The 23,323-nt window shown below is 32.3% G+C and overlaps 5 protein-coding genes across 7 annotated transcripts; 4 read left to right on the top strand and 1 right to left on the bottom strand.

Moving 5' to 3' along the window:
• Nucleotides 1-400: 400 nt before the first annotated feature.
• LOC107930285 (ubiquitin-conjugating enzyme E2 10) lies at nucleotides 401-4,183 on the bottom strand. Its single transcript, XM_016861903.2, has 5 exons — nucleotides 3,920-4,183; nucleotides 3,723-3,800; nucleotides 1,568-1,695; nucleotides 1,246-1,350; nucleotides 401-775 (listed from the first exon to the last, which is right to left on the bottom strand). Exons 2-5 carry the CDS (start codon nucleotides 3,790-3,792, stop codon nucleotides 632-634), a joined length of 447 nt encoding a protein of 148 aa, XP_016717392.1. The 5' UTR covers nucleotides 3,793-3,800; nucleotides 3,920-4,183; the 3' UTR covers nucleotides 401-631.
• Nucleotides 4,184-7,679: 3,496 nt separating this feature from the next.
• On the top strand, nucleotides 7,680-9,980 carry LOC107930203 (myosin heavy chain IB). The gene is made up of 4 exons (XM_016861794.2): nucleotides 7,680-8,175; nucleotides 8,324-8,642; nucleotides 9,331-9,389; nucleotides 9,464-9,980. Exons 1-4 carry the CDS (start codon nucleotides 7,986-7,988, stop codon nucleotides 9,496-9,498), a joined length of 603 nt encoding a protein of 200 aa, XP_016717283.1. The 5' UTR covers nucleotides 7,680-7,985; the 3' UTR covers nucleotides 9,499-9,980.
• A 2,093-nt stretch (nucleotides 9,981-12,073) lies between these two features.
• LOC107930267 (uncharacterized) lies at nucleotides 12,074-15,358 on the top strand. 3 transcript variants are annotated; one of them, XM_016861875.2, is made up of 4 exons: nucleotides 12,074-12,290; nucleotides 12,779-12,819; nucleotides 12,961-14,592; nucleotides 14,783-15,358. In XM_016861875.2, coding segments are annotated over exons 2-4 (2,037 nt in total). In that variant the 5' UTR covers nucleotides 12,074-12,290; nucleotides 12,779-12,818; the 3' UTR covers nucleotides 15,187-15,358. The 3 variants fall into 3 exon arrangements, with proteins under 3 accessions (XP_016717364.2, XP_016717363.2, XP_040932910.1); XM_016861874.2 differs by having other exon boundaries at nucleotides 12,145-12,496; XM_041076976.1 differs by having other exon boundaries at nucleotides 12,145-12,819.
• Nucleotides 15,359-15,940: 582 nt separating this feature from the next.
• On the top strand, nucleotides 15,941-18,115 carry LOC107930175 (uncharacterized). The gene is made up of 5 exons (XM_016861757.2): nucleotides 15,941-16,326; nucleotides 16,406-16,458; nucleotides 16,543-16,707; nucleotides 16,873-16,974; nucleotides 17,754-18,115. The coding sequence occupies exons 1-5, from the start codon at nucleotides 16,185-16,187 to the stop codon at nucleotides 17,892-17,894; spliced, it is 603 nt and encodes a 200-aa protein (XP_016717246.2). The 5' UTR covers nucleotides 15,941-16,184; the 3' UTR covers nucleotides 17,895-18,115.
• Nucleotides 18,116-19,519: 1,404 nt separating this feature from the next.
• Nucleotides 19,520-23,306, top strand: LOC107930162 (uncharacterized). The gene is made up of 3 exons (XM_016861743.2): nucleotides 19,520-21,919; nucleotides 22,086-22,277; nucleotides 22,494-23,306. Exons 1-3 carry the CDS (start codon nucleotides 19,701-19,703, stop codon nucleotides 23,065-23,067), a joined length of 2,985 nt encoding a protein of 994 aa, XP_016717232.2. The 5' UTR covers nucleotides 19,520-19,700; the 3' UTR covers nucleotides 23,068-23,306.
• Nucleotides 23,307-23,323: the final 17 nt, after the last annotated feature.

Genomic DNA, 23,323 nt, shown 5'->3' with positions numbered 1-23,323 from the left:
GCTTTCTAATCCCATTTTGTGTACTCTCTTATTGATGATTCGGGCAAAGGATCCATAACCATGTTTTTAAAAAAGGAAATAGGTATACCAATGCTATGGCTGGCATAGTTTCTTAATGTCAGTAATGAAGCTCCTTTTACACTGGCTGGTATGCTTTTGGGTGATGCTAATGCAACCTGGGTCAAGACCAGCCAATGAACTCAATTCACTAATTATAAAAATTACTTGAATTTAATATCTTTTAATTTCATATCTGTACTACTTTCTATACAACATCACAAGTTATTCTCTTTCAATAATTTTATAGTTTATTTTTAATTTATAATTGTATAACAAGACCCTTTACCAAATCTGGCATTCTGCCATTACTTTCGCATACTTGAATTACAAATAAAGAACATTTAAAAAAATATCAAAAGCGTCTATTTTCTTGTTCCAAAAGTTACATTTCCATACAACAAAAGGAAGCAACATTTGATGTCTCTTCTTTTAAAAAAGGGAATGTTGATGGCATCGTCAAACTCCCCCATTTTAGGCATTGAAGAGACAGAACAAACCTTTCATACATAAAACTAAATTAAAAAAAAAAACCCAAAAACATTAACAAAAAAGAAAGAAACATTGAGCCTCCCTATCCCATGGCATACTTCTGGGTCCAGCTCCTTGCAGTTGTCTCGTACTTGTTCCTGTCTGTCTTGTACATGTGTGCAATCTCCGGCACCAATGGATCATCCGGATTTGGATCGGTCAGCAATGAACATATTGATAGCAATACCTAATAGAACAAAAAGTCGTTAAACCATCTTAACCATTGAAACAGACAAGTTGTGAATAAAAATCGTAGGATCTCAAAAGGCTTAACTACAATTTACTTTGCTTAAAATGGACATCAAGGTTTGGAATGGGGATTCAAATTTCAGATTGATCGGGTTTCTATTCAGGTTCTTGGCTTCTCATTTTGATTTGTATGAATAGACTCAGAATGTGAGTTCAGGACGCTTGTAGATATCCTATTCATGTTCAAGTCCCCCCCCCCCCAAAAGAAAAAAAATCCCAGAAAGATCTTTATGCATTAGGAAGACCGTTGAAGCATTATGTCCCACTACCCATGTCTGGATATGTCTCCGACATGAGCATCAGATACGGGTGGCTAATTCAGATTGGATCCATTTGTGCCAACATTGAATATCCAAACAAATGAGAGGAGTTTCTAACAGGGAAATCAAATATTGAAAAGACAACCACCTTGGAAATAGTTAGTGCAGGACTCCACTGCTCTTTCAAGATGTCTAGGCAAATGCTTCCATTGCTGTTAATATTAGGGTGGAATACCTTTGTTCTAAATGCCACCTGCAAAACCCATTTATCATATAAATAAGACTTCAATTATCTATCACTCTTCAAAGGAATATATTATTTTCTACATCAATACACAATGGAGTACAAAACAAGTAACCCAAAATGAGAGTGCTAAATGAACATGGAAATTTTGCAAGCTCTAGCAAACGTCAGAGTAAATAACCTGCCTATATATAGAAACCAGAAATACATAAAAAGGGAAAAATACCTTGGGTGGCTTAAAAGGATAGTCTGGAGGAAAATGAATGGTCACTTGGAAAACACCCCCAGCATACGGACTGTCTGGTGGACCCATGATAGTTGCCTGCCAATGAAACATGTCTTCAGCAACAGGACCTGCAACATTGCCAGAAAAAACAATAAGCAATACGCAAGCATTGAAGTTCAATGATAAACCTCGAGCACATTGCATAATTGTGAAAAGATGAGTGCAAACATTGTAACAATCATGTTTTTCATATAAACCATCTGAATGAAAACTTGAGTTTATAAAGTAATTTAGTTGGTGCTTAGATTTTAGGTAGTCAGTGGAGTGAATACAAGAGGAAGAATACGGGTTAAGGGTATCTGATAAGGAGAATAGCAGGAGATGCCTCGCGCAGTGGTGTCTGATTGTAGAGTCACTCTGTCAAATGTGGCTTTCATCAATATCAAGTAATTCCTTCCTATTTGTGTTTGGGTTGCTTTCTATTTCAAATGAATCAGTGCCATCACTCACATGTAATGGCTTGAAGCTTAGGAGGACAAATTTCATTTACCAATCATATAGTTGAAGAAGCATGGGTCATTAGTTATAAATGTTTGGATATTTCTTGTATTCTCATGCATATTTGAACACATTTTTCAGATTCAAGCTCCATATGGATCAATTGGATTCATTCTTATCCATCAAGAATGATTTTTGTTTTTCAAAAGCAAGGTAACCAATGCCAAGTGTATGTAGCTAGAGTTTGAGGAAAATTCTACAGGTAGTTTCACATTACTGCCAGGAATGTATGATCCCATCATCGTATTAGCAACAGTGTAAATTTGGTAATATAAGGGGTAATCTTAATACAACATGTTTCTTAGATAATCTTACATTATCTTGATAATGTGAGGTTTGTGATAACTTTACCCCTATACCATAATAATAATAGTAACTAATGAATAAAACTCTCCCATTCTTTGAACAAAACTAATGTGAACTTTGTCTATTGGTTTACTTTATTGCTTTTTTGGTTTAATTTTAATTTAATATTATCTTAATCTTTTAATTAGTTAATTATTATAGAACTGACTTGTCTAATAATAATAATTGTTATTATTATAAGTTCAGGAAATTTAACATTTTGTCTATTGAGTTATTTTCAATTAATTAATATTATTATAAGTGAACTTTTCTATTATTGAATTTATTATTATTTTAAGGGGAGGCAACTTAACATTACTAAATTATCGTTGTCTTACTTTTTTTTCTTGGATTTTCAGTCTTATTTGTGATTAAGGCCACTTTAGTTTAAAAAGTGATATTAGGTTATTTCATATGGTCAACCAAACAAAAGAATTTTATATTCTAACCAACTGAACCAAACAATAAGTTTTAACATTACCAGTAATCTAACAGAGATGAGGATATTCGGATGAATTCAAAGGAACACTTCACAATTGCCGATACATGGGACTACTTTGGAAAATAAGCGAACTTCAATGGCAAAAACTGCTAAGGTTTTCAATATACGCCTAAATTCTACTTCATTGCTTGGTTAGCAATATTACATGACATTAATTTACAATGGACAAGCTGTCTCTTGGGTGATATTGAAGAAGAATGTAGGGATTCACTAAGCAAGTTTGGAACAAAGTTTTGTTAGTCTTTTACTGTCCTTTTACAGAGATTTGTACAAACAACCACTGTTTATTATATCTAGAGGAAAGGAAATTTTAGGAAGAATACCGGTAAAAGGTTTATCAATAGGTTGCTGTGAACGAGAAAGAAAAAAGGTAACACGAACCTGACAGGAATTAAAATGTCTCAAAATCAAGATAATGAAAATCATTAACGAATCAAATTTTATTTTAAACAAGTTTGACTGAACAAAATACACGAACACAATAGAGAATCATGAATTATCTGATCTAGGATTTTGGAATAAAACTTTCAATTATTATTAACAAAAAAAGACAGTCCCTTGCAAAATCACCCATAACATATCAAGATCTTTTTACTCCTCAACGCAAATTCAAAAACATCTATACCTATAAATACATAGCTTCAAAGAAAGTTTAAAACAAACAACAAATCAATATTTGAATTTTTTTTTTAAATCAACAGCAAAAAAGGGAGAGCTTTTATATAGAACGAAAAAGGGAGTATGCATTACCAGCACTGCAAGATGTTGGAGGATCCTTTTGTAAATCCTTCAATTCCTTCAAGATTCGCTTCGATGCCATAGCGAAACCTACGATCCATCCGCAGTAGAAAAAATAACAAAAAAAAAAGAAGAAGTCAAAACAACACAAATAAAAAAATAGAAAAAAGAAGCATATAAATACAACAATCAAAAGTGAGAGATGGAACCAGAAAAGATAAATTTGATCGGGGGGGTCCTTTTTGATGCCTGAAGGAACTTTGGATCGGCAGGAGAGGAAAGCTCGGATCGAAGAAAGAAGACGAAAATGAGAGCAGAGAGAAAACGAAAAAACAAATGAGAAGGGGATTTATGATTGGATGCGGTGGCGGTCTTTTATAGACAGGTGGACCGGCTTCCCTGATAGGGTAAATGTCATTCTTTGGCGTTCGCTATACGAAAACCACCAGATCCCGCCCGCCAGGTAAACTATTATTCTGATCTTGTGCGTTTATTAATTATTATTTTATTTGGAGATAATTAAATTTTATCCAAACTGAAGGGGAAGGAAAATCTGAATAGAACCTTCTATTGTCCGACGTTGTTTTAGTGGGTCATCAATTTCCAACTTAAAACTTTTTTAGTTACTTATATTATTTGCTTCATTTCAAACATTCATTCAAAATTAACTGCGATTTTAAGCAACTTGATTTTTTTATCTTTTTTTCTCATTTTGAATATCGATTGATGTGTACGTGTGTGAAGTGATGGCCAAAAAATTGATTCAAATAAATCGATATTCATAAATTTATTTTTTCTACAAGACTCTCTCAGATCTAAAATTAAAATGCTAACCTAAATTAAAGGAATCCAAACTCTAATAACAAACTTCATCTCCTTCCACGTTTAAAGCCCCAACAAACGTTTGATACTATCGGGAAAATTAAAGTATGCAATAAAAATATTGTGATTAATGTTATGATTTTTTATTTAATATTTTAAATTTATTTTGTGATTTAAACTCGGAGATTAATGTGAAGTTATATTTAAATATTATTATCTTAAGTTTTTTTTTCAATTATTTGTAGAAGTAAATATTTGAGTTTATAATGATATAATATTATTTTTTATGAAAAAATATTTAGTACATTGGCAGTCAAGTACTCTACAAGTAGAGTCTTTGAATTGATAAGTGTTTTATAAAAACATGGTAAAATATTAAAAAGATACATGTTACAATTTTTGAAATATGCTTGTGATATATTAAAAAAAAGCACACTAATAATTTGGTTTAATATAATATTTTGTAAGTTAATTATACAAGATGAGTAACCCTTTTGTTGTCTTGGTTTATTATTATGGATAAATTCGTTACACCAAAATTAGTGTTGTATTTGAATTGAGATGTAAGGTTTAAAATGAATATTAAATCTGATGAGTTGAAATTGAAAATTAGTGCAAAAATTGTTGTGGAAGGATAATGTCCGCAATCATTTATAGATTCTTTACGTGATTAAATCTGATATTATATAATCAGTTTAAGTTTATTGTGTTAAAAAAAATTCTATTTAGAAAATAGTTTTGTAATGGAATAGACGATCTATGTTGTTTCCTAACTTTTGACCAACATGGTCTTCTTCATTATTTATGAATATCGATTTACCTAGAGTGTTGACTCTAATTTATATATTGAAAAACTCAATGAAAACTATGTATTGATACTCAATAGAAATATCAGTAACTCTCAAAATACTAAAAACTGAAAGCAAACTTTCTCAAAATTAGAATTTTTTTACCTAGCCCATTATCTTTATTTGTAAATAATTTCACAAGAGTTTTGTTTCAACAATAAAAAACTAAATAATAATATTTTAATAGAAAACACAAGCCCTACGATAATTGATAGGGGTGGGCGGCGGCACACTCCCTCTAGAACCTTTTGTGCCAACCATCTGATAATCCCATGTGACTTAGGCCTCATTAGACCTTTTCATGTATTAGGTATAATTGTAAGTGTTATTTTTATATTTAACCAACTTATATAATAGATCAAACCCAATAAATATTTTTTATTCTCAATATATATTTTATTTAATTAATTAATATAAGTTTAGTTAATCTACACAATTAAATTATTTTATCTACCTAATAAATAAGTTAATCTACACAATTAAATTATTTTATCTACCTAATAAATAAGTTAATCTACACAATTAAATTATTTTATCTACCTAATAAATAAGTTATCTTCTCGCATTATAAACAGATCACATAAGCAACTTAATATTAGTTAAACAATAAATAATCAGTGAGCCAATATTTACTTATACATTTTATTTTGAGTGCAAAAACTATTGAGAACAAATGTAAATAAATAATAAAAATGGTGAAATTTTATTAAATGTTCAAAAAAATAAAATTACATATGACGAAAAACTATACTAGGGAAATTAGATCCCAACATGTTGATGATGAAGATGTCCAGATAATGAATAGCAATTCACTGCAGAACCAGAAAAATAATGCGGCGAAGTTATATGTGGAGTTAGGTGATGTTGAATAGGGAATGCGGTTGCTAAGTTCCAGTTCATCCAAACTCCCTTTAAATACATTTCATCACCAATGTTTTAGTAATATGGAATTCAAGAATCTTACACAGAGACGCCAATCTAGCAAGACGATTTTTAATTTGTAATACTTTCTTTCTAGGTGATGATTTCATGTTGATCGAGCCACCATGGACTCCTTGTATCACTTACAAACTTCATTAGATTCCAGGTGCCAATTGGTCATTTCAAATTTCAGAAGTAGCATAAAATGTGTTAATTTACTTATTAAAATGAAAAAATAAAATTGAGTAAAAACACAAAAAAGACATTTAAATTGGTCGAGAACAAGCTCGTTAAATGTAATAGAGAGTCTAATTTGACATATCAACTTACGACAAATCAATTGATATTTAGAATTGTGTAAATCAATTTAGGATAAATCAATTTTTAAAAAAAATGTACTAATTTAGTAATTAATCAAGAACCTGTATTAAAATGTTGCTAATTAAAAGTTAATTCGATTCACTTCATTACTGTTGCAATAAATTATATTCCCTTTTATAATTAAGAGTTATGTAATTTAAAGGGTAAATTTCACAGATGGTCATCCAATTTTCATAAGTTTTCATTTTGATCACTAATCCTTAATTCAATATTATTGTACAACCATTTTAGTCACTGAACTTTAATAAGTTTTCATTTTTAATCACTCGTTTTATCTTTTTAAAAATTAATTTTCTTTTCTTTTTTATAATTAATTTTAAATTTTTCAAGGAAAATGTAGTGTTTTATAGGGAATCACCTAGGTTTTTATATAAAAAAAACTATTTGATATTTTTTATTCCCTTTACTTATTTTAATTAATTTTAAAAAACATGAGATTTTACAAAGAATTATCTAGATTTTTATAGGAAAAACCAATATGTCTTTCTAATTTCCTTTATCTTGCCTTTTCTAGAATATTGCTTGGGTTTTTATTGAGAAAAACCATTTTATTTTGGGTTTCATCTTCACATAACTCAATTTTTTTTTGTAAAAAGTAGTTTTTTTAAAAAGAATTAATTTTTAAAAGTAAATAGGGACCAAAATAAAATTTGTTTAAAATTGAGTGACTAAAATAAATGTACAATAATATTAAATTAATAGGATGACCAAAATGAAATTTATTAAAATTAGGTGACTAAAATGAAAATGATTGTTAACAATAATGACCAACTTATAAATTTCTTTTATCTTCAATGTTCAAAATGAAAACTTATAAAAATTGGATGACTAACTCTTTAGTTTACCCTAATTTAAACATGATGTTAATTCGGATATGTCTTAGATTTATTTTTTAATAAATATTGAATCCTTCATAATTTAGTCCCAACTTTCAAATACAGTTGTGAATGGGTTCATTTATCCGGTTCAGCAGCGTTTCGCATTAAAATATTTTGATTTCTTGATCCGAATTAATGTTTATTTAATAAATAATTTTATTTAATTTATAAATATATAAATATGAACAGAATATTATTTTAAATAATGATACGATCTTTAGGTCAATCTCTCTTGAATTTGATAAGAAAATTTATTTAATTTTTTTTTAGATAATCAATCAATTTAATACTTTTAATAGAGTAACTTGAATTAGAACGATGATTACAAGTTAACGTGCATCGAGCGCTATTTGGCTCTCTTTTCTCTGTATTTTTTTTGCTTTCCCGCAAAAGCCAAAGCCTAACAGCGTCCGTCGGTTCCAACAATGAGTCGATACAGGGCACAACAGCAAGCCTCTGTCGACGAACCGGAGCCCAACCCCCAGGGCGAAGACCATGTACCTGACGACGAACAGCAAGATGAAAACGATAAGGATTCGCAACCATCAGAACCCAAAGGAGACTACTTGAATGTCGCTTCCCGCCCCTTCTTAATGAAGATCTTGCAAAAACAAGGTTACCCATTCCTCACCCTTTTGTTAATTTCCATCGAAACGATTTCATATATATATATTAAAAAAAGTGGTCTTTCTTTGCGATATTATATGCAGTTTACTTGCAAAGAATGAAAAGATCGCCTTATAATTGCGAATTTTACGTGTAGGTGACAGTAAAGTTTTGTTTGCGGATAAAGTGTTGAAGTTCTCTGCATCAGGGAAAATGAAACGACGGAATCTTATAATCACTGATTTCGCCGTTTATATTGTTGATCCTGAAACCGATGGGCTTAAACGCCGGATAGCTTTAGCAACCGTAGATAAAATGTGTCTGAGCGATTTAAACGATAACTTCTTCTCCATTATCATTCCAACCGAGTATGATTTACTAATGGCTAGTACTCGCAAAACTGAAATTGCTACTTGCTTATTTGAAGCTATCAAAACTAGTGCTCAATATGAACTTGAGGTCTCTTTTTCCAGTAGGTAATATATGTTTTCAACTCACATTGGTTTTCATATCTGTTCCGTTGCTTTGATTAAATTGTTAATTTTGATTTGAACACTGTGTAGGCTTTTCTTCAATTAGATTTTTAAATGTTAGTAATTCCAACCACATTGTTAACAATGTTTGTCTCTGCTTTTCTCAGAGTCACGCGAGTATTGCATACCGGTATGTATCCTACATGGGGAATGCTCAAATTTTCTAAGCTTGTTTAAATAACTCAAACACATCTTATCTATGGCTTAGAAAAAGCTTAGAAAATTTGAGCATACCCCATGTAGGACACATACCGGTACGCAACACTCGCATGGCTCTGAGAAAAGTAGAGACATGCATTCTTAACAATGTGGTTGAAATTACCAACATTTAAAATGTGAATTTGTATGCAAATGTTTCATGTATATTGACCAAGAAGCTTTGTTCCCTGAACTCAGAGGTGAGTATTGGATACGGGTATCCACTTGACAAGGTTCTGGTCTAAAAACTTTGAAAGAATCATTATATATCTGCTATAGTTTTGCTTGTAGATAGTGTTTGCCATCAAATCTCAATGATAATCAATGTTAGTTTAGTTGCTAGAAGGCTGATAATTGCATCATTAGTCTTGCGTCCGATCTGCTTCTGTTTATGTAAACTTTGTAATGATTGATCTTTTCTGTCATTTATTAGCTTTGAATATAATGCTACTGCCGATCTCGTAAAGGAAGTTCAGTTCGAGGAAGTTGAAGGTATGCACTTTTAACACCTGTGTTATTTGAGTCTTATGTGTTAGCCAAAACATGATTAATTATGTAAACTGCAGGTGGTGTTAGAACTAGAATTCTGATGAAAAAATAGTGAGTTGGCAACTTGTATTTTTCTCGACTGAGAGACCTTGCGGGGAATTGCAACTTTTTTTCGGTGTTTTCTGCGTGGTTCTGCTTGCCTTGGAGACTAACCCCGAAAATATGTAACCTTATTCTTTTACACATTAATATACTATTTAGCACTGAAGCTTTGGAGTTGATTTCCTCCTCTTTTTGCTCAAGAGGGACGCCCCAAAGTTTGAGCTTAAGAAGATGAGGGTTTTTAGTATGGTTAATGACAGTAAATCAAGTTTTTTTTTCCATTAGAAGCCGATGAGTCTTCTAGTACTACTACTCTGTTAGATTTACTTTGTTATCATATTGGCAAAGTGTGTTTAAAGGGGGGGGGGGCGTTTGAATCTCATGGTACCAGCAGGAATCTAAAGATTATGTCATTAGATTACTACATTTGATTTCTCATGTTTTCAACATTGACAATATAAAGGATCCTTTTGGATCATGAAATGTAAAGAACATTTGTTTCAACAAACATTCCCTTTTCGTATCAGAGTTAATATTTAGTAATATAGGGGAATTTTTTTTTTTAGGTATTTTTACATTTTTTTTGGTGATTTGAAATTTGTGATGATGTTACTCATTTTAATGATTTAATCCATTTCTTAAAATGAAAAAAGAAATACCAGTGAATCAGACTTTTCAAGTTTCACATATATTTTATTTAGTTTTTTTTTTATCCAGGTGCATATGTATCAATTTTATTATTTTATATGTTTTTAGTAAAAAAATATTATAAAATTTGTAACATTTTAATAATACTATGTTTAAGAAATTAAAAATAAATAATCTAAATTTTTAATTTTTAAAATTATGATAGTTTATATTGTTGTAGATATAAATTAAGAACAAAAACTAATATTTAAAATCAACTTAAATTAATTTATGATATTTTATTAAAATAATTGATTTTTAAAAAAAAAACTAATTATGTCCCTATTTCATAGCTGTTGTTTCAAAAAATTATTATAAATTTGATTTTAAAAAAATTTAATAATTAATTAACATGTGCGATAGCTTGAAAAGGTATGCGCAATTCAATTAGAACCACAAAATATTTTAAATTATATTATAAATCTTACCACATATTAATGCGTGTGAAAATCACAAATTTTGAACACGAATTTGGTGAGAGAAAATATTTGATATTAAAAGTTATTTTTTAAAATATTTTAAAATTATTATTGGTGTAATGATAAATAATTTATTTATAAATCCATTAAACACGAGTTCAATCCTTAAATATGTTAATTTTAATTTTTTTTAATTTTAAAACTATATAAAAGTATGAGAAGACAAAAGAGCTATCAAAATAATAATAGTAGTAATTTAATAAAATGATATATTAATCATTTTCTAACCTGCTACTTGATTCACCCATCACACTAACTCATTCAGGGGTTTTATTAATAGTAAGTATAAATGTACAATAAATGGAGATAATAACTTGTGCATATTAAAATAAAATTGTCTAAAATATATTAAAATGAAGTTTTGATTGAGTGTATGCGTGTGGAAACAACATCTTTAAAAGTTAACAACATTATTAATACTAGAAATCCTATCACACGTGTATGCGTGTGGAATCAACAAATTTAAAAATTAACTTTTTTTAAATTTACTTAAGAACTATTATTGGTGTAGTGGTAAATGATTTATTTATAACTCAATTAAATATGGGTTTAATACCTAAATATACTAGTTTTTAGGTTTTTTTTATTGTTTTAAATCCATATAAAAGTATAAAAAGATAAAAATACCCATCAAAACAATAATTGCAATCATTTAATAAAAAATATAGTAGTAATTTCTTAAGTTAGCACTCAATTAATCCATAACACCAACTCAATAAAAGATTTTATATATTACAACCCGTATAAATATTATATATTTCAATGTATGCTCATATAAATATGTAGAATGTCACAAACTATGCTCATATAATTTTATTTAAATAAATATTTGACATAATCATTTATAATGCTCATTTTATTTTATGATGAATATGCTATTAAATAGATTTAGTTCTACACTATTTATTGTAATATATTTAAATAAATATGTAGATAACAAATCATATATCAAAATATAATCAGCATTATATACTATTTGTATAATGTATTTAAATAAAACTTATTTTTTAAACAAAATCTATATATTTCAAATAAAAATTTCCATTTAAAATTGAATTTTGTAATGCATCAAGATAAACTCGTGTTTAAATTATTGTACTTAAATTATTTAAATTTATTTAATAGATACAAATAAAAAAATTCAAACAGAAAATAAAAACATTGCGACACATGGCACAATATGAGCTTATGTCACTTGTTATATGATTCTATCATTAAATATATGTCAATAAAAGATAATATTTTAGATTGATTTAATAGAAATATTAGATGATTTTCATGCATAATAGATACAATAATTTTAATAAATTCAACTGATAAAATATTAAGCCCTCCCTTAGAAAATAAGAGAAGAAACGACGTCGTGCAGGCAATTTGATTGGTTCAAATTTAAAAAAGAATCCGCGATATCTCGCCCAAAAAGAAAAAAGTTTTAAGAAAGGGAAAACGAGAAGAAATTAAAATATTAGAGAGACAAGATTAAAGATAAAAACCACCAAAAGTCCAAAAGAAACATCGAGAGAAAGATTGGAGTGACAAAAACCCTAAACTCCAAAATATCGCGATATAAATAATTAAACTTCCAGATCTGCCATCTCCGTTTATCTCTCCGTCGAAAAGACCAATCTCTCTCTGTGTAAGATCCTTAAATCTCTCGATAATTTCTCTTTCCTTTTTTATGCTCACTTCCGAGTTCCGATTTAGTTTAATTTTACTTTTTCTTTTTGCATCTTTAAAATAACTACAACATTTTCTCGCCTTTTTTTTTCCTTCGATATTTCGAAATCGCTTTTAGTGGATTTTGGTTTTGAAGTGCTGCATTTGGTTGCTGAGAAAATGGAGGTAAATGAGAGCAGGAAATTTCGAATTTCAGAATTTAGAGTTTTCCAGCTGAGGTCTTCTCTGTTTTGGTGGAACAAAAAAAGATTTTTGGAAGCTCCTTTTTTTTTTGGGGGGGGGGGATTCACTGTTCAGAGCTGATGATACAACAATAATTCTTCAAAGGAAATCAACATGTCATCAGCAATTCAAATTTGCTTTATTTGAAAGAAAATTTTGATCATCTAATGTTTGATGAGCTAGTACTTAACATGAATTTTCTTTTGAATTTGCTTTCTTTTGTAGGTCAAATTGAAGAACTTAAAAGTCGTTTCCCACCATTATCAGTAAGTTCAACTTTTCGTTTTTTTTTGGACTTCTACATTTGTATGAACTTGTTGGAATGAAATAATTTGCTTCATTTATAAATTATAGTTATAAAAGTCAGTAATTTACGATGATTATGTACTGTTCAATTTTTCTGGCAGTGGTTCGGGAAAGAGATGTGTGTTGGGAATATGCTGAGAAATTAGATGGAAATAAAGTTAGGTGCAAATTTTGTCTTAGGGTTTTGAATGGTGGAATCAGTAGGTTAAAGCATCATCTATCTCGTCTTCCAAGTAAAGGTGTAAACCCTTGTAATAAAGTTCGAGATGATGTTACTGATAGGGTTCGAGCTATAATATCGTCCAAAGAGGATATTAAAGAAATACCTAGTGTTAAGAAGCAGAAGATAGCTGAAGTGAGGGCTCCTGGGAATATGTCTACTGGTAGTAAAATTAGTCCTTTAGAGACACTCTCTCCTGCTGCAAAAGTTTTCCCTACCGTCCTATCCATTGCTGCTTCGACATTGAGTGACCAGGAAACTGTGGAGAGAAGCATTGCTTTGTTCTTTTTTGAGAATAAGTTGGATTTTAGCGTGGCTCGTTCTTCGTCATATCAAGCAATGATTGATGCGGTTGGAAAGTTTGGTCCTGGATTGATAGCTCCATCTGTGGAAACCTTGAAGACAACATGGTTGAAAAGGATCAAGTCTGAAGTGACTTTACATTTGAAAGATGCGGAGAAAGAATGGGCCACGACTGGATGTACCATCATTGCAGACACATGGACTGACAATAAATCTAAAGCTTTAATCAACTTCTTAGTTTCATCCCCTTCGAGGACCTTTTTCCACAAGTCTGTAGATGCATCCTCATATTTTAAGAACACAAAGTGCCTTGCTGATTTATTTGATTCCGTTATTCAAGATTTTGGCCAGGAAAATGTTGTGCAAATTATCATGGATAGTAGTTTCAACTACACTGGTATTTCAAGCCATATCTTGCAGAATTATGGAACCATTTTTTTATCTCCTTGTGCATCTCAATGTTTGAATCTAATCTTGGAAGAATTTTCTAGGGTAGATTGGGTGAACAGATGTATCTTACAAGCACAAACAGTATCCAAGTTTCTATACAACAATGCATCAATGCTTGACTTAATGAAGAAGTTCACTGGGGGACAGGAGCTCATAAGAACCGGAATAACAAAGTCTGTATCATGCTTTCTATCGTTGCAATCAACGTTGAAACAGAGGTCGAGATTGAAGCATATGTTCAATAGTCCTGAATATTCAACTAACTCCTCGTATGCAAATAAACCGCAGAGCATTTCTTGTATTGCCATTGTTGAGGATAATGACTTTTGGAGAGCAGTAGAAGAATGCGTGGCAATATCTGAGCCCTTTTTGAAGGTGTTTAGGGAAGTATCTGGAGGGAAACCTGCTGTTGATTCTATATATGAACTAATGACTAGAGCCAAGGAATCGATAAGGACATACTATATCATGGATGAGAGTAAGTGCAAGACATTTTTGGACATAGTTGACAGACAATGGAGGGACCAACTTCATTCGCCTTTACATTCAGCTGGGGCCTTTTTAAATCCTAGCATCCAGTATAATCCGGAAGTAAAATTTCTAGGATCTATAAAAGAAGACTTCTTTAAAGTTCTGGAGAAACTACTTCCCACACCTGAGTTAAGACGTGACATCACCAATCAAATTTTTACTTTTACAAGGGCAAAGGGGATGTTTGCATGTAATCTAGCAATGGAGGCACGAGATACGGTTTCTCCTGGTATGTATGCAGTTTTATACTCACTTTTTGGGTGTAACGTGTGTGTGAGCAGCCCCCAGTATTTTGCTATTTCATTGCACTTCAAATTTTCCTCCTTTAAGGAAGTTGAAGCAGTTCACTTATTGAAATACATCTATTGAATGAAATAGTAGCTTAGATTGGTTACTATGTCTACGTTTATCTGTTGTAGGACTCTGGTGGGAGCAATTCGGGGACTCAGCACCAGTGTTGCAACGGGTTGCAATTAGAATTCTTAGTCAAGTTTGCAGCACTTTTACGTTCGAGAGGCATTGGAGCACATTCCAACAGATTCATACAGAAAAACGGAATAAGATTGACAAGGAAACATTGACTGATGTTGTGTATATTAACTACAACCTCAAGTTAGCAAGAGAGATGAAAACAATGCCGACGGACTCCGACCCCATTCAGTTTGATGACATTGATATGACCTCTGAATGGGTAGAGGAAAGCGAAAATCCAAGCCCGACACAGTGGCTTGATCGGTTTGGTTCTGCTCTGGATGGGGGCGACTTGAACACACGACAGTTCAGCGCTGCCATGTTCGGAAATGACCATATCTTTGGCTTGTGACTTGTCTAGGCAAGTCACTGTAAGGCCTTATGTTGTGATAGAATGATATTAGCATTCATGTTCATAGTTAGTTCAGTTTAAATTGTTGAAATCTATAGTGGCCTTGTATCAATGGCGCTGTATAATTTAACGGTGTTAATGTATGGATGAAATCTGATTCAAATGTCTCAAATTCAGCAGGTTTTGATTGCTTAGAAGAGCCCTGCCTTGGGCAGGGTCGCTGCGAATAAGGTGATTAGATCAAAGTAATATTTCATTTTTAGAGTAAATTTTTTAGAGAGATAATTTTTTGGATTTTGAGTCCATGCTTTTTGGTTTTTATAATTTCGAATGTCACAACTTGGTCTCTAAATTCATACTAGTATTATTAGCACTTTTTTATTCTTGTAAGCAAGTGTCATTTTGGGTGTTACTGTTAGGCATACGTGTTTTCGAGTTTAGTTTATAAAACTTGGATTTGGCTCTACAATGACTTAAATTCGGGCATCTTGTATATAATCTTTGATCATTACAAGTAAAAGAGAGGGTGAAGGTTGGATTTAAACACTCCAAACAGGTCTCCACAAACATATATTTAAATAACTTTCGGGTTTTTTTTATAATTTTTTTATTAAGATCCATGGAAATTAATATTTTTGGATTTTGCCGTTTAATGTTACTCACGATTTAAATTAATATTTTATTTTAATTTTATAATATTGGATATGAGTTATTATTATTTGTTTAAAACGTACACATGATATTTTAAATAAATGAGTTTCACATGTATAAAACTTCTTGTATTAGATATTAGCTTACGTAATACATCCCCAAAGAGGAGTATATTTATTTTTTTAAAATTTAACAATCTATCAATCAATCCGTATTATTCCGCAAAACAATAGTTGGATTTTGCCTAATTCCTTCATCTTTCTTCTCAAATCTTAAAACACTACTTCCCTTGCGAATTACGATTTCAGGAACAGAACAGGTTCACCGTAAGAAGTCGCAATTTCCCGATGTATCGGCAACAACTGACTTCAACGCCGTCGTCTTCTAGCCGTCCGATGTACAGACCTTCGATATACCCGAACGTTGGTCAACCTGGTCACACCGTAGTCCCTCCCGCACCCCGGACCTCCTCTTCTCCTTCCTCTTCCGGTAAATTCTCTTACCTCAAAAAAAAAAACTTTTATTATTCATTTTTATATTTGTTTATTTTGATTTTTATTTATGGCAGCCGGATTGGGCATTAGAGTTGTTTTGAAACCAGATTATCGAATTACTCCTCCGGTACTTCCTTTTTCCGGTTTTAATTAGAGGAATAAGTTAAGCTGTCAGAGCTATCCGGTTAATTATTACTGTTCTCTTTTGCAGCCTCAGTTTTCGCCGCAAGTTGGGGATATTCGTCGAAGCAATTTCCAGTTTGATTTCGAGTTTGAGAGGAAAATCTTGGCTCAACCAGATGCGGAATTCATGAATTTGAGCCAACTTGACTTGGAAAATAATCGTTCGGAACCTACCCAATCAACTCCTTCCTCCGTACGTTTCTTCTTATTTCAGATACAGTTTTAGACTTCCTTTGAATCTTCCATTGACATTATAACTTGTTTGTTCCTTGCTTTATTTACTTTGAGCTACTGGAATTTTGTTTTGACTAAACCAGTATATTATCTTTGAAAGGATTTAAATCATTTGAATGTGCAGGGTGTAAATTCGGATTCTGTGTTAAACAAATACATTGCCTCTGGTCTCAGCCAAGACGCTGTCATCATCGCTGTTGCAAATTATGGAGACAGTCCAACCAAGGTATGTTAACTATTCATCCGAAGAGTTATAACACCTGAACCTGATGATTGTACTTGTAAACATTGTGTATGGATTAATTATTGTCCTAACATAGAGCTTTGTTGAAGCATTTCTTTCTTGTGATGTAATTTTCTGTAAATGTAAGTAGGATTTGATTTCATTCTTCTAATATAGCATGCTATGGTTTTACTTATGTTTTATGTCCTGTCTACCCGCTTTTCCTTGATTAGCAGGCGCAGAACAAGAGAGTAATTCTGGTTAGTTGCGTTTGCATGCTAGAATTCCTTCCAGTTGTTTAGTGAAGCAGTCCTTTTTTGTGATGTAATAATATGAAAACACCTTAATGTCTTCTGGCATATCATGTTATAGTCCGTGTGCTTGAGATCAAGACTCGTCTCTTCCTGCATTATCTTGATTAGTAGACGCTAAATATTACAGTAATTTTGGTTTAATTGCATGCTAGAATTCCTTCCAGTTATTTAGTTAAGCACTCCTTTCTTGTGATGTAATAATATGAAAATGTAGTTTGGATTTTGATTGCCACCACAACCTTAATGTCTACAAGTATATCATGTTATGATGCACCGAATTTTTTATGCTTACGATTGAGGCTCTTTTCTCTACCTGCATTTTCTTGATTAGCAGACGCCAAACATTACAGTAATTTTGGTTTAATTGCATGCTAGAATTCCTTCCAATTATTTAGTTAAGAACATGACAGTAAGTTGATTAAATAATGTATTTTGCTGGTTATTTATTTTTCGTCTTTGGTTCTTTAGGTTCGGGAATTTGTCAATGGTTACAACCTACTGCGAGAAATGGGGTTCTCAGCAAACAACGTCGCTGATGCTTTGCTCGTGTATGACAATGATACTGACAAAGCATTGGCACATTTCCTGAACAGCTCATCACGAGGATGATATAAACTAGACACAGTATAGTTTTTATATGAAGAAAAACTGGGAATTATAATGTGATACCAATATTTTGCATTTTTCTTTTTCTTTTTCTTTTTCTTTCTGCTTTGAAACAGATTATACATATGGTCATTCTAGGATACTTGTAGCGAAAGAAAGTATTACCATGTTGTGTGTATGGACTTAAGTGCTTCTCAATACCATTGTTCTGTAGGATTGGAGCCCGAGCAACTGTCATGTTGTTTCATTGGTTATGACAGTGGCCTTCATGTTCCGGTCTCTCAAATGGCCATCATCAGTTTCAAAAATAATTTTAATATATTTGTATATAATCGTCAATAATTTTCAGTGTAAGAATAATTAATTTCAAAAATAGAAAAATATAAATACCTAGCATATTTAATAGATTATTAGATTAACCATTTTATTCTTTATTTTTTCATTAAATTAATAAAAAATGCTCATCATTTTTCTTTTAAATATTAAAACCTTTAATTTGTATTTATATTAGTCCTTAATTTTTATTTAATATAAATTAGTTTATTTGAAATAATAAATTGTTTATATTCATTGAGAAAGATAAATGTGATATAATAAGTCTTTATACTTTTCACATATTTGAAATTTAATCTTCCTACTTTTATTTCAAAGAGTTTGATTTCTTTATTTTTTGAATTTAAAAATGTAAGTTCAATTGTTAATATCATTAAAATTCTCATGTTAAATACATGTTCAATACTATGCTATTTTTTGTTATAGGGCTAAGCTAATAAGAGTAGTTTTTTTTTTTAATTTTAAAATTTCCCACCAGTAAATTTAACTAAAGAAATTTAAAAATGTTATTAATTGGGTCTAAATTTTGAAATATGAAAAGTAGATGGGCTAAATTCTTGAAATATAAGTACGGAGATTAAATTTTAAATATATAAAAGTATAGGAATTTATATTTTAACCTTTATCTTTTTATCTTATTTTATTTTTTTTAATTAAACTACATCCAAGGTTACTAAATTATTAATAAGTTTACGTTTTAATTGCTTTACTTCAAAAGGTTACTAAATGACCATTAAACTATTCGAAAGTTTTCATTTAAGTCATTAGGTTGTTAAAATCGTTGTTGTATATGGCTTCTTTGTTTGCAATTTTTGCACCAATTAAAAGCTCTCATTCCTCTTCTTTTCCACAATTTAATTTTTTTTCATGAAACAGTTTTGAACATCACTAGTTTACGAATCAAAACCTAAACAATTTTATTCTTTAATCTCCAACACTGACTACTAGGTTGATTTGAATTTAAGGTATGTTCTTTTACTCGTTGATTATTATTTATCTATTCCGATCATTGAATTGTTGCTTGGAGCTTGTTAAATGGACTTTTCTAAAAAAATAAACTTAACAGCTCATTGATTTAAATAAAAACTCTCGCATAATTTAATAACTTAAATGAAAAGTTTTAAATAACTTAGTAATCATTTTATATCTTTTTGAAGTTGAATAACTAAACCGTAAATTTACTAATAGCTTAGTGACCTTTGTTGTAGTTTTACTTATATTTTTTTGTGTTTTGCCGCCACTTCCCACTTCCCGCCAACAAATACGAAAGGTAAAGCCTAAAACGAAGTCGTTCAAAGTGTATTTGTTCTTTTGATCTCTTCTTCTTCTAACTTCAATTTTTTATTTTTATTTTTATACATTTTCTTACCCTTTTCTCTACCTTTCTCCATTGTCTGTGCAATCAAACTGTGGCTTGATTTGTGTCTATTTATTTTCAACTAAATAAAAGCTTTGCAATTTCTTCATTCTTCATCAATGGCGGCTGAAGCCATAGACCCATTCCCAAACTACAGCAAAACCCAACGCATTGTTCTCCTAATAGACTTAAATCCACTTCTCCATCTCCAAGACCCAAATCCCTATCTCAAAACCCTCATTTCTTCCTCCAAAACACTTCTCTCCTTCCCTCCTTTATCCTCTTCTCTCTTCTCTTTCAAACCCTTCTTTTCCTCTCTTTCCCCTCTCCTTTCCTCCTCCAAACTCCCATTTCCTTCCTCTTCTCTCTCTTTCAATCACTCAGATTCCACCCTCCACTCCCTCACTCATTTCCTCACTTCTCTCCCCACCATAATTAACAAAGCCTCCTTCCCTTTGTATCCTTCTCGGGCTTTAAATCTCGCCGCCTCATTGCGCCAGCTCGTGCATGACTACGCCTGGGACCCACTAATCCCCGATCCAGTCGTCGGTACGATGTCCAACTCTGGTAACTCCGTTTTGATTAGGTCTAATTTGGTAATTTTGTTATCTCCGGTTCATAGGGACCTGAATTGGGTACGTGAATTCTTTGACGTGGAAGTGGATCATGAATGTTTGAATGATTTAGGTTCTTTTGTTAAGCAGTTTTCTGGGGTTTTCGGGAGTGTCAATGATGCGCTTGTTTGTAGGGATATTCATTGTTGCTGGGTTGATTTAAAGTTTCAGCCTTGGGAAAATGGTGATTTAGAGAATTTGGGGTTTAAGTGTTTGGGGAATGGGATTAGGAGTTTAGGTTGGGGATTTTGTTCTTCGGATTCTATTGTTTTAGGTTCTGCCATTGTTCCTTTTGGTTTGATTTATCCCAACATTGCAGTCTCGTCGAACACTTCTCCTACCTTTGAGTTTAATGATGATTCTGGTAGAAAGAGAAACGCCCATTTAAGTCTTGAGATATTAGATGCCACTGGGAAACCATTAGAATGTAAGTGCTGTGAGCTTGAGTTTGTCAATTTCAAAATATGTACCAGCAATCAACAAACGAGAGCTGATAACCAGAAGAATAGCTCCTTTTTGGATCAGTATTTGGGTGGAGTAACCAAAGTACGCGTTAGGGCGCTGAGGAGGTATGATGAGTGTGAGAAATTTGAGGGAAGCTTCTTGAATCCGATCATTGTTTGTAAATCCTTGGGAAAATCTGGGGAAGATAAAAAAGATGATTCAGGTGAGTTTTATGCTGATAGAGTTCTTCAAATACTTGCAAGGGATATGGGTGAACCATTGGCGAGAAAACCTGTTGGGATTTGGCTAATCTTCTTGAGTTTTCTTCATAGGGAAGGTTACTGGGCATTGGTATCTCTTTCGGATGGCAATTCTGATTTGCATACAGGAATCCTGAAGCCATTCACTGTTTTTTCAGCTATGATTTGTATAACCAGTGATGGGTTCTGCCCTAACAAGCTTTTAGAATCTAGTAAGGTTGATTCAGCAGCTGCAAAAAGAGATGATGAAAATTTGAGGCTCCATGTTGATTCAAAACACGCTCTTGTATTTTCAGATTCTCAATCTCAGTCCTCACCTTCCCACAAGTTCCCCGGAAAAAGGAAGAACAAAATAAAGTCACCCTTGCCTCATGACCTCACCTGGAGTGCCTTCTGCCAAGCAGCAGTCGAACATTTAGAGATAGATTTAGAAGCATGTTACTTTTCTAGGGCCTGTAAATTGAAGAAGTTAAAATTTCTAAAATGCTGGATGAAGCAGGTTCAAAAATGTGGTCATGTGAGTTTTAAGATACAAGAGAGTGCCAAGCCAGATCAGAATGCTAAAGAAGAAATCAATCATAGACCAATCGAGTTGCCTCAAGATATTGAACAACTGGCATCTTATTCTGCATCAGCTGGAGAAGGTTGCTCGAGAGTTTTAGATGATGCTGGTAATGATTTTTGTTCAGGAACTTTAGAAAATTTCTTCGATAGTCTTCCTAATAAAATTAAACAAGGACTAGAATCCGGAGAAGTAGAATTAGGAGCTTTTGCAGAACGGCTCGTGCGTTCATCTATTTATTGGTTATGTCAAAAGCATGAAATTGAAGGCATTTCAGAAAGTCAAACCTCTCTGGTGCAAACTATTGATGCTTGTGCTAGTAAAGCTGCTGTTGAACTAATTGAACTTTTATTGAGAGAGCCAAAGGACTTAGCTGCTGTGCATAAAAGGAGGGATCAATCCTCTCAGGCATCAGATTCAAGGTCTACTGAATCTGCTTCAGCTAATGTAGTTAGAGAGTATCCTTTTTGTCACCCTGCATATTCATGAGATGCACTATATCTTTATTTCACTTATAACAATAAGTTCTCTTTTCTTGATTCTATGCTTGCAATGGTTCTTCTTTTGCTTTTGTATAGTGAACAATTGGCTCTAAGCTCAGCAAATTTCCTTAACATGATGAAGATACGAATTGCAAATTTTGTTTCGTATGGAGATTCTTCAGTCTGAAGTTGGTGCAATTATTGAGGAGCCTATGAAGCAGAAATTTGTAAAACAAATTTGCTCGCTACTGGAGTCTATTCAGTGCCATCTTGATGGTGGCTTTTTTGGTGATTGGAGGCTTGACAAGTATGTGGAAAAAATCATAAAGAGCAGGTACATATTATATTACTCTGAATTTTCATTTTTCATTGTAGTACTTGTGTCTCTCACTCGTGTCCTATACATATTTGATAATGAGTATCGGTAAAAAAAACCAAGGCTAAATAAATTCTCTCTTTCTAGAGAAGTTTTAAGCATATAACCATCGATAAATAAACTTTGGAACTTATTTGTTTTTTGGAAAGTAAATTTTGGAACATTTAATTTCAGGTATTATCTCTCTCTTGGAGATATTGTTGATAGAATCTATAGGAAGATGGACTTGTTACTGTTTGATGATGAGGATGAATTGCCAAATCATCTACTGAACAGCGAGGACAGTAACCGTTCCTGGAAAGAAAAACCTGAGGAAGATGTACACTCCAGAAATCATGAACCAGTTTCAATAGAAGAGGAGTCCCCCCAACTGCAGAAATACAATAACAAAAGAATTCTCCAAGTAATGAGGACCGAGGAGCATGAACTGAAACTGATTCAGGCTCAGGAGATGAGGGAGAGGGCTCGGCGCTTCTCATCTTTTACAAGTTGGATGCCAGATTTACAGAGAGTTTGGGCTCCAAAGCAGCCGAAGGCAATGAAATCCAAGTCAGATAATCTTCGGAAACTATCAAAAAGGAAGAGTCGCAGCAAGGCAAGCTATGACATGGTATGTGAGACCCCAATGACAGAAAAGAAGCGGTCAAGCACCTGCAGAACCACCACCGATGACAAAGATGACTATGGAGACTGCAGAGCGCACCCTCATGGTCCTGTCTCAAAGGCTTTGTTCCAAGATGATATGTAATAAGAATAACGGTTTCTCACCAGCAGCTGACATAATGCCTTTTAACAAAGTAGAAGGAAGTTGCTTGGTGCCATGAATACACCATTTAACATTGCAAAATATTTAACCAGACTGGTTTGATCTTAATCAGTCTCTGATTGTTTGTGAAGTAGTTATAACTAGGTTGTCATTGTTCATATGGTTAATTTGATGTAAGCTTACAACTTTAAACGTTAAGTAAGATGCCCATTCTTTTTTCCCGCTTCTGAGGAATAAG

This window comes from Gossypium hirsutum, chromosome A09 (assembly GCF_007990345.1).
Source record: "Gossypium hirsutum isolate 1008001.06 chromosome A09, Gossypium_hirsutum_v2.1, whole genome shotgun sequence".
NCBI lineage: Eukaryota > Viridiplantae > Streptophyta > Magnoliopsida > Malvales > Malvaceae > Gossypium > Gossypium hirsutum.
Note: the sequence above shows the minus strand (reverse complement) of the source record. Positions and strands in the feature narration are given on the sequence as shown.